The sequence below is a fragment of the Mus musculus genome, chromosome 11 (assembly GCF_000001635.26).
Source record: "Mus musculus strain C57BL/6J chromosome 11, GRCm38.p6 C57BL/6J".
In the NCBI taxonomy this organism is placed as follows: Eukaryota; Metazoa; Chordata; class Mammalia; order Rodentia; family Muridae; genus Mus; species Mus musculus.
The window spans coordinates 74,603,913-74,615,262 of record NC_000077.6 but is presented as its reverse complement, the minus strand read 5'-3'; the positions used below and the strand labels follow the sequence as shown (position 1 = coordinate 74,615,262).

Genomic DNA, 11,350 nt, shown 5'->3' with positions numbered 1-11,350 from the left:
CCTATGCCTGGAATCACTCAATTTTAGGTCAGTATCTTTGCTCTTGGACAACTGATTCCCAAATTCTTGGTGCTCTAGTATAAACATGGTCTTCTTTCTTTCTTTTCCCAATTTTCACTAGCTTCATTACACATAATGTATCTCTTCCCTTAGGTATACCACTTCTTACTTCCATTTTTTTTAATGTCTTTTGAGATGGAGGTTTCTCTATGCAGCACTGGCTTGCCTGCCCACCTCTGCCTCCTCAGTGCTGTGATGAAAAGGTATAGCTACTAATTCTACCCTGACAGATTAAAAGGCACAGCAACAAAAATAAAGCTACTAGAGTATTACTTTTGTGTATTGTCAAGTTTCGCCTTTCTTTTCTTTTTTTGGGGTGCTGGGGACCAGCCCTAGGGCCTTGGGCATGCAAAGCAAACACTCTACCATTGAGCTGCACATGTGACCCCTCTTCTAGGGTTTTCATGAACATGATGGTTTACATAATTTTCATAGTACGACATTTTCAAGTTTTACTATGACTTTTGTTTATGCATCTATACTATTGTGGAAGCATTCCCTTCAGAAGGGAGGCTTATAATATGGAAGAAGCTAAAGAAATTTAAGAGTTCCTGGAAGTTCCTGAAACTTACAAGATTCACAAAACCTCTCCTTAAGGTTGTTGAAGCAGTAACAATTGCCTCGGCAAGAAAACTCTCCCATTAGCCAAGCTGTTTGCAAGTGGTGCAGGGCATTTCAGGTGAGTTTTCATAAGTTGTGACCCACGCACCTGTAAGTAACTCCTCCCTTATGGTCACCTAAAGAGCCCTGGGACATTCATTGGTTCACTAAGCTAGACTTAGGTGGGATTACTTCTTTGGTCTGTTGGTGTCCTCTCTAGGGTGAGGAGAATTTTTTTTTTTTTTAAATACCTTCACTGGAGAAGTCTTGCAATCCTGCAACCTCTTCATGACAACTGTTACACACTTATGCATGAGGGGGCATAAATGTGTGAGGAGTGGGAGAGTGTGCTTGTTTGAGGAGCACATGTGGAGACCAGAAGTTGTCAGGATGCTTCCCTTAGTCTTCTCTCCACCTTGTAGTTTTCTTAAGAGATTTACCTATTTATTTATTTATTTATTTATTTATTTAACTAATGCATATGAGTGCTCTATCTGCATGTATACTTGTATGTGAGAAAAGGGCATCAGATCCCATTACAGATGGTTGTGAATCACCATGTGGTTGCTGGGATTTGAACTCAGGATGTCTGGAAGAGCAGCTAGCAATGCTAATCACTGAGCCATCTCTTCTTCAGGACTCCACCTTGTCTTTTTGAGGAAAAGTCTTTTCATTGAACCTGGAGCTCATTTTTTGCTGTTTTTTTGTTTGGTTGTTTGGTTTTTTTTTTGTACATCTTTAACAAAGAATATAGGGTTTGCTGTAATTTCACCATCCAGGTAACAGGTGTGATTGTGTACATATTGTAGATAATTATTTTGCGTGCCTGTTTCTTTGTATTCCTGTGTGCACATGTGCATTGGGTGGAGGAAGCTGGGTGTTTTCCATTCTATCCCTTTCTGCCTGACTCCCCTGAGGGAGGGCTCCTACACAATCTGCAGCTGAGTTGGCAGCCAGCAAGTCACAGCCTCCATCCCGACTCTGCACCCTATCCCAAGCATCGGGTTACAGGTGCGTGCAGCCACACCCAGCTTTGTAAGTGGATTCTGAAAATTTGAACTCAGGTCCTCATGCTCCCAGGCTAGGACATCTTAGAGTAGGATGTACTCATAATTAAAACTATAATTCCCCTTCCCCCATCTTTAATGTTTGTCCCTCCTGCCTTCTTTTTAACTCTGGGTTTCTGGCATTCCAGGCTAGCCTCCAACTCACCACGTAGCTGAGAATAATCTTGAGTTTCTGATCACCCTGCCCCCCACTTCCCAGATGCTGGGATTACATGCATGAGCCACGAGGCCTTGTTTTATGCAGTGCTAGATTTGTCTAATATGCTTAGTGCATGTTAGACAAGAACTCTGCCAAACTGAACTACACCTCTAGCCCTTTCCGTTTGACACAGGGTCTCTCACCATAGCCCAGGATGACCTAGAACTCACAAAAGTAGCTCAGGCTAACCTCAAACTCAAGACAATTCAACCTCAGCCTTGCTAGTGCTGAGATTACAGGACAACCACATACACACTCGACATACTTTCACCCACTGATCTTAGACTTTCTTTTTGGTTTCTTTAGTCTACAGGTTAATTTCACTGGACAAGATTAAAGAAAAGATGCTTAGAAGAAATTGTCAGCCCCTATGCTAGACACTCTGCTTCCAAACCACTGTGCTTGTTTCTCTTTCTTTCTTTCTTTCTCTCTCTCTCTCTCTCTCTCTCTCTCTCTCTCTCTCTCTCTCTTTCTTTCTTTCTTTCTTTCTTTCTTTCTTTCCCTTGGATGGTATTCCTGCAGTGCTGACATGTGGGTATGTGTATCTTCCTGCCACTGTTTACTTGAGATGCTGTGGGGATCCTGGGTGGGGATCCTTAGGATTTATGGACCCTTGATATTAAGAAAATAAAAACCTCTTAACTATCGTCCAGACTGGCTTTGAAGTTCTGGGCTTAAGCTATTCTGTCTCAGTCTTGTAAGTACCCAGGAGTGCAGATGCATGCCATCGGACCCACATTTGTAATCTTGGTTTTTAACGTATAGTGGAGGTGGAACCTATGGACAGAATGGCAAAGGTCAGTAGCAAGCAGGTCAATCCCTGGAAACATTTTTATTTGTTTGTTTGAAATAGGGTCTTACTATATAGACCAGGCTGGTCTGGAACTCACAGTGATCCCCCTGTCTCTGCATTCTGAGATTAAAATCATGAGCCACTATGCCGGTCTTTCCCTGGAAATTTCTTCTTCTTCCTCCTCCTCCTCCTCCTCCTCCTCTTCCTCTTCCTCCTCCTCCTCCTCCTCCCCCTCCTCCTCCTCCTCCTCCTCCTCCCCCCTCCTCCCCTCTCCCTTCCTCCTCCCTTGCTCTGCCCCGCCTTCTACATATTCCAGGCTGGCTTCACCTTAGACCTTGCAATGTAGCTGAGGGTGATCATGGGTTTCTGAGCCTCCTGCCTCTACCCCCTGGGTGCTGGGATTGTAGGTGTGCCCTGCCAGCTGGAGAGCTGGCTTTGCAGATGCTAGGCAAAGACTTCTCAGCTCCATCCTCTCTGCTCGCTCCTCTTTGGACATTCTCTCTCTCTCTAAAGCATGTTTGCACTAGATGTTAGCTCCAGGATCTCACAGGGGAACCAGACTTTGTGCTTCCCGCTGTATAGTTTCTCCCCTGTAAAGTCAAAGGGTTTCCCAGTGTGATGGTGCACTCTTGCAATCCCAGCACTTGGAGACTGAGGCAGGAGGACTGCCAAAAGTTTGAGGGCAGCCTATATAATAAGATACCATTTAGAAACACAAAACAAAGGAAAACAGATTTTGTGCTAATATGGGAGGACTCCCGGAACGTGCAGTCTCTATAAGCATTCCCCCCTCCTTCTTTTCCTCCTCCTCTTTGATTGGGGTGGGGGTGGGGGTGGGGTTGTTCCTTCCTTCCTTTACAGGTCTTAGGTAAACCAAGCTGGCCTTCATCCGGCTATGTAGATAAGGGTGACCTTGAACTACTGACCTTTCTGCCTCTGCCTCCTGAGCCCTGCAGTTACAGGGGAAAAAAAACCTACAATGCCTGGCTCTACAGACATTTCTAACTGAGCTCCTTTAAACCGGGTTTGGGTTGCCTGGAGCTTCTGATCCGGTCAGCCAGGCTAGTCTCGGAACTTCTCCAGCAACGAATTGAATCTGGGGTAGATGGAAGGGTGACTGCTTGGATGGGGCTGGGCTAGGGTGGACAGTGTCTACCCTGATGGCATCGTACTGTTTTAATTACCTCTGTATTATAATATTTTAATCGTTCATATGGCACATTTGCTTTTATTTTAGGCATTTGAGAGAATTTGGGTTGTTTTGTTGTTGTTGTTTCATTTTGTTTTGTTTTTAAATGCCTAATGTTTATGGTAAGTAGAACACACTGTTTAAAGGGGCAAAGCACAACGGGGCTAAGGGACTCTGAGAACCTGACTCTCGGCTCGATGCTCCAAAGAAACCCAGATATTTGGCAGGGTGAGGCCATGGGCCGGCAAAGAGGCTAGGGAGATAGGGCGGTCCGGCGCGCTGCAGCAGAGAAGCGCGGTGACCCGGCGGATCGGCTGAGGGTGGGGCACACGGCCGCCCGAAAGATGAGCGCCACTGGGTCCCGCGGTGTCCCCACGGCTGCTAGCGCGCTGGGCACTGGTCCTGCTGCAGCTGGAGCTGCCTCCGCAGCGCAGGGAGCGGCCGGAGCAGGCATGGCGGGCCGCCGGGCGCCCGGGGAGAACCGCTGGCAGCTGGTGCGCTGGTGAGTGGGCTCCGCGAGGCCCGGGAGCGGGGACGCCGGCCCAAAGTTTCTTTCCGATCGGAGAGGCATAGGGACGGGTTAACAGAGGAGCTGAGCTGCCAGCTCAAAGCCACTCAGCGTCTCCGTGCAGCATCCCAGGTGCTTTTAGAGTCGGGCCCCGGAACCCATGTTCCCCAGTATCCCGTGTCTGGATGCTTAGGGAAAGCAGCGGATACCTGGCTCAGGCTTGCGGGGTAGCCGCAGTAGGACTTAAAGATTCAAAGGAAAGTCAGACCCTGCTGGTTACTCCGAGCTTTGGAGGGGCTGCAGTCCCTTCCACAGGCACACGGGTGGGGTTCTCTCGTTCCCTCGCCTTTCACCTCACATCAGCTTTCCCATTTGAATCATGGGGGTACATGCTTACCTGCAGTCCTGCTGCCTGAGGTAGAGTCTAGAACTGGAGTTCCAAGAAGACACCAGCCATGGCCCCACCTTTCTCTTCAAAGAGATGACCCAGCTCACCTCCAAAAGGTTCAGTGGGATGAGTCCTTGGACCCGGGCTCAGAGGAATAGGCCTAGGATGTATGGGAATGGGAAGGGATTCAAGTGTAGATCAGATTGGACACTTACCCCTTCCCCCACCTCGGTTCTCAGTCAAGTGTCAGGTTACCAGAGTGCTGGCTGAGAGGGTTCTATGTGTTGTAGCCCCTTCACTGTCACCCGAACCTGGTGGCCCTTGGAACCACGTCCCTCGTATGTATCCTTATGTCTGAATGCTCAGGGCTGCCAAGGGCCTGGTCTCTGTTTGGTGGGACTCCAAGTGTTAGGATTCTGACAGCAGCATTCAGAGCACTTCCCACGACTCTGCAGTAATCAGAACTCAGGTATTGCGGTTGACTCAATTATTCACTAAGACTCAGGGGAAGTTAGTTAGCACACCTCAAGGTCACACAGAAGACACACATTGGGGCCTGGAGAGATGGCTCAGCGGTTAAGAGCACTGACTGCTCTTCTAGAGGTCCTGAGTTAAATTCCCAGCAACCACATGGTGGCTCACAACCATCTGTAACAGGATACAATGCCCTCTTCTGAATGTCCGAAGACAGCTACAGGCACTCATATACATAAAATAAATAAATCTTTTAAGAAAGAAAGAAAGAAAGAAAGAAAGAAAGAAAGAAAGAAAGAGAGTGCCGGGCAATGGTATCCCATGCCTTTAATCCCAGCACTTGGGTGGCAGAGATAAGCTGATTTCTGAGTTCGAGGCCAGCCTGGTCTACAGAGTAAGTTCCAGGACAGCCAGGGCTACACAGAGAACACACACACACACACACACACAAAGGAAAGAGAGAGAGAGAAGAGAGAAAGAAAGGAAGAAAACACACAAACACATGTTGAAGTGAGGATTGGAACTTGGGTCTTACTCAAGTGTTTTATTCTTTTTGTTTGTTTAGCTTTTGGACTGTCCCTCCACCTCAGCCTGGCCGGCCATTCAAATTCACTGAGAAGGACTGAGATGGCTCAAAACCATCTGTAATCCCAGCTCAATGGGATCTTTCACCCTCTTTTGACTTTCTTGGGTATCTGCACGCTCATCTCTCTTACACACACACACACACACACACACACACACACACACACAGAGCAAACACTTGTGAGGTTGCTCCTGATATAGCATAGAGTTCTGTTTTGCAGTAATGCTTTAAAATTATTACATTTATTTATTGTGTGTGTCTGTGTGCATGTGTGTGCCGAGGCACAGTATGGAGGTCTGAGGACAACTTTCAGCAGTCTATTCTTTCTAACACACAGGTCTTGGTGATTGAATTCAGGTCTTTAGGCTTGGTGGCAAGTGCCTCTGCCCGCTGAACAATCTTATCTGCCCCAAATAATTGTTCTTGTCACCCTTGATGTTTTTTTTTCATTTGTCCATTGTGTGTGTGTGTGTGTGTGTGTGTGTGTGTGTGTGTACAGCTGTGCATGTGAGAATGAGGCTTCTGAGTGCAAGGACAACCTCTGATGCTGTTTCTCAGGCACTGTTCAACCTATGTACTGGCTAGTTTTGTGTCAACTTGACACAGCTGGAGTTATCACAGAGAAAGGAGCTTCAGTTGAGAAAATGCCTCCATGAGATACAACTGTAAGGCATTTTCTCAATTAGTGATCAAGGGGGAAAGGCCCTTTGTGGGTGGGACCATCTCTGGGCTGGTAGTCTTGATTCTATAAGAGAGCAAGCTGAGCAAGCCAGTGAAGAACATCCCTCCATGGCTTCTGCATCAGCTCCTGCTTTCTGACCTGCTTGAGTTCCAGTCCTGACTTCCTTTGGTGATGAACAGCAGTATGGAAGTGTAAGCTAAATAAACCCTTTCCTCCCCAACTTGCTTCTTGGTCATGATGTTTGTGCAGGAATAGAAACCCTAACTAAGACACCCTACTTTTCAAAAGTATTTTTTAGGTTTATTTATTTTTATTTTATGTGTGTGGGTGACTTGCCTACATGCCTGTCTAAGTACCATATGCAAACCTGAGGCTCATGGAGACCAGAAGAGGGTGTTGGATCTCCCAGAATGGAGGATCCCAGGCCCTTAACTTGCTTTTTGACACAGGGTAGCTCACTGAATATGCTAAACTGGCAGGCCAGCAAGCCTTAAGGACCTGCCTGCCTCTACCTCCTCAGAACTGGGATTATGCTCTTGGTTTTTTTTTATGTGGGCTCTAGGGATCAAAGTGAGGTCTGGCAAACACTTTTCTGAGTCAGCTTCCCATATGGGGACAGGGTCTGTTGAAGCTCAGGCATACCTACAACTCACTAGGCAGCTAAGGCTATTCTTGAACTCCTGATCCTCTTCACTCTGTCTGTGTAGGTTGTCCTTGAACCCCAGGGGCTCAAAAGACCCTTGTGATGGTTTGTATATTCTTGGGCCAGGGAGTGGCACCATTTGGAGGTGTGGCCTTGTTGGAATAGGTGTGACCTGGTTGGAGTAGGTGTGTCACTGTGGATGTGGGCTTAAGATCCTCACCCTAGTTGCCTGTTAGTCAGTCTTCCACTAGCAGCCTTTGGATGAAGACATAGAACTCTCAGCTCTGCCTGCGCCATGCCTGCCTGGATACTGCCATGCTTCCACCTTGATGATAATGGACTGAACCTCTGAACCTGTAAGCCAGCCCCAAGAAATGTTTTTGTTTTTGTTTTTTTATAAGACTTGCTTGGTCATGGTGTCTGTTCACAGCAGTAAAACCCTAAGACAACCCTCCTGTCTCAGCTTCCTCAGTAACTGAGACTGCAAGGTGTGCCACTGTGCCTTGCTTTCTTTTCTTTCTTGCCTGTATCCTTTGTAGTACAAAGTACGAATAGACAGACAGACAGACAGACAGACATGCACACATCAATATTGAGTGTCTTTTTCAATCACTTCCCTTTATTTTTTGACAGTATCTCTCATAAACACTATAGCTCACCTATTGGCTAGACTGGTTATCCAGCCATCCCCAGAGATCCTCCTGTCTCGGCCTCCCAGGCTCTGCTCTTTACATGGGTGCTCAGGATCCAAACTCAGGTCCTTACGTTTGTGTGCAAGCACTTTACTTATGCAAGCAATCTCCCCAGCCTTAAAGGCTTTAGATTATTTTATTCAATTACTTAATGTATATGAGTGCTGTATTTACATATACACCTGCATGCCAGAAGAGGGCATCAGAACTCATATTCTCTGAATTGCCTTGTGGTTGCTGGGAATTGAATTTAGAACCTCTCTCTAGCCCCAATTTAGATTTTGATGATACCCAACTTATTAATTTTCTTCAGCTTTTTTTTTTTTTTTTTTTTTTTTTTGGTTTTTTGAGACAGGGTTTCTCTGTGTAGCCCTGGCTGTCCTGGAACTCACTCTGTAGACCAGGCTGGCCTCGAACTCAGAAATCCACCTGCCTCTGCCCCCCAAGTGCTGGGATTAAAGGCGTGCACCACCACCACCCGGCTTTCTTCAGCTTTTACCATCATTAATAAAAAAAATTTTGGAAAAGGATCTCACTATGTAGCCCAAGATGTCCTGAAACTCACTATGTAGACCTGGCTGGCCTTGAATTCACAGACATCCACCTTCCTTTGCCTCCAGAATCCTGGGATTAAAGGCATGAGTCACCATGACTTTTTTGAGACAAGGTTCCTTTAAATTTTTAAAATTTTTATTTGTATGAATGTTTTGCTTACATATTTGCACCGTGTGTGTACCTAGTCAGAGGTGGGGGGCGAATTCCCTAGGAGCAGAGTTACATTTGGTTGTGAGTCACCATGGCGGTGCTGGGAATTGAATCTGGGTTCTGCAAAAGCAACAGTGCTCTAAACTGGTGAGCCATCTCTCTTGCCCAGAGACAAAGTTTCTTGAACTCCAGATTTTCCTGCCTTTATGTCCCCTGCTCTGGGTCTATGGATTTATTCCACCATGCTTGCCTCAAGCTCAACCTTTAAGGGTTTTATAATGCTCTAGCCCTTACACTTAAGGCTGTAGTCTTCTTAAATTACAATTTGTGCTGTATGGGATGAGCATGGTGGTGCATGTCTTTAATCCCAGCACTCAGAAGGAGGCAGAGGCTGGTGGATCTAAGAATGTGAGGCCAACTTGGTTTACAGAATGAGTTCCAGGACAGCAAGGGTTACACAGAGAAACCCTGACTCAAAGTACCAGAAAGAAAGAAAGAAAGAAAGAAAGAAAGAAAGAAAGAAAGAAAGAAAAGAAGGAAAAGAAAAGAAAAAAAGGAAGGAAGGAAGAAAAAATTGTGTATGGTGTATGAGGGGTATATCTTCTGCTCTTGTATGTGGATATTCAGAATATGATGCACAAATACATGAACAAACACATATTTTGCTTAGAAACCATTTGGCCTGGTATGGTGGCCCATGCATTTAATCCCAGCACTTGGGAGGCAGAGGCAGGCAGATGCCCAGGAGTTTGAAGCCAGCCTGGTCTACATAGCAGATTCCAGGCTATCTGGGACTACATAGTGAGAGCCTGTCTAAAAGAAACAAACAAGTGAAACGATCAACCATGTAGATGACAGAGAGTGTTTTTCAGGTGGGGATAGGGAGGAAGGAGGAGACACAGGGAAATACAGGGAACTTTGTGCCAGCATTGCTGTTGGGATTGCTGTGGGATGAGATTTTAGCAAGAGGAGAGAGGGGAGCTGGACTTGAGACAGAGGAGCCAGGGGGCAGCAGTAGGGCTTGATTCCCAGCCAGAATTCATATTTGAGCAATGAGAGTCACTGAGTGTTCTTGAGTACTGACGTGTTTGTGTGCAGTGCTGGCCATCATGCAAGCAGAAACCAGGCATGTTCGGAAGAGCCCTCAGCAATCAGTATGGTTGTGGGTAACAAGGAACTTTTTTTCTTTTTTCTCTTCCCTTCCTTCCTTCCTTCCTTCCTTCCTTCCTCCCTCCCTCCCTCCCTCCCTCTCTCTCTCTCTCTCTCTCTCTCTCTCTCTCTCTCTTTCTTTCTTTCTTTCTTTCTTTCTTTCTTTCTTTCTCTCTCTCTTTCTTTCTTTCTTTCTTTCTTTCTTTCTTTCTTTCTTTCTTTCTTACAAAGCAAGATTTATTTATTATTATACATAAGTACACTGTAGCTGACTTCATATGCACCAGAAGAGGGCGTCAGATCTCATTACGGGTGGTTGTGAGCCAACATGTGGTTGCTGGGATTTGAACTCAGGACTTTCCGAAGAGCAGTTAGTGCTCTTACCTGCTGAGCCATCTCACCAACCCCCTCCTTTCTTTCTTTTTCAAGACAAGGTTTTTTTTTTTTTTTTTTCTGTAGTTCTGTCTGTCCTGGAACTCACCCTGGAGACCAAGTTGGTCTTGATCTCAGAGATCTGCCTGCCTCTGCCTCCCTAGCGCTGAGATTAAAGGAGTCCCTTACCATGCCCAGCTCAGCAAGAAACCTTTTAACTTCTACTAGCAGCTGTGCTATTTAACTGGACATTGACCTTAAGGACAATGCTCATGTGGAGGTCAGAGGACAGCTCCAGTAGTCTGTCCTCACCTTGAGCCTTGTTGGGGGCAAGTCCCACTTGTCTCTGTTGCTACACTGTGCTGAGTCGTCCGGGCTGGCTGACCCAGGAGCAGCCAGCTGGTTGTTTTATTCTTGCCTTCCTTCTCACCATAGGAGAACCGGACTTTAACATGGGTCCCAGTGATTGAACTCTGGATGTTAGGTTGTGTGCTAGAGTGTTTGCCTGCTGATCCATCTCCTAGACCCAAGTTCTAAGTATATCATTTATAAGAGAAAACAAAACAAAACAAAGCCCTGAATACAAAGTGGCTAAGACAAACCAACCAACCAACCAACCAACCAACCAACTAACTAACTAACCAACTAACCAACCAACCAACCAACCAACCAACCAACCAACTAACCAACCAACCAACCAACACCCACACCAAATATACTTTGATTTATTTTCCTGAGCTTCCCTGGGAGTGATGGCTTCAAACATGGCTCACTCCAGAGACTGACCTGAATATAGTTTCGACTTCACAAGGTATATGTCACAGTTGCTGGAACCTTGGGTCACCGCTACTTTTGTTGGGAGCTTCTTGGCTGACGCTTGCTTGTCAGTTGTAGAGTGTGTTCTGGAAAGAGTACTGCCCTGGGAGCTGGAGTCCTGACCTGTCTCGAGGGTTCTGTGGTCCCAACCCAGTTACTTTTGGATGTGGCGAAGTCTTGGTTTCCTCAGCTATTTTAAAGGCACATGATGTCTTCCTGATCCCTTCTAGGGGTCACCATCATCTGTATGCCCACCCAAATGTCACTCGCTGTGCCAGGTGTCTTAGTCTGTCCAGGCTGCTGTAATAAAACACTGTGGGTCGGAAGCTTATACACAGGAAACATTTCTCACAGTCTTGCAGACCAAGATGCTTAAGGTCAAAGTACCAACTGATTATTTAGTATCTGGTGGAGGTCCACTTCCTGA

General features: G+C 46.3%; 1 protein-coding gene across 2 annotated transcripts in view; it reads left to right on the top strand.

Annotated features, from left to right (window-relative positions):
• Positions 1–4,347: 4,347 nt before the first annotated feature.
• Positions 4,348–11,350, top strand: part of Rap1gap2 (RAP1 GTPase activating protein 2) — a 227,560-nt gene continuing 220,557 nt past the window's right edge. The window contains exon 1 of one of the 2 annotated variants that reach the window (NR_157089.1): positions 4,348–4,410. Coding sequence is in view for 1 of the 2 variants with exons in the window: in XM_006533622.3 (XP_006533685.2) it covers positions 4,361–4,410 (50 nt within the window). In the remaining variant the exon portion in view is untranslated. The remainder of the gene's footprint in view (positions 4,411–11,350) is intronic. The other variant, XM_006533622.3, reaches the window with a different exon arrangement.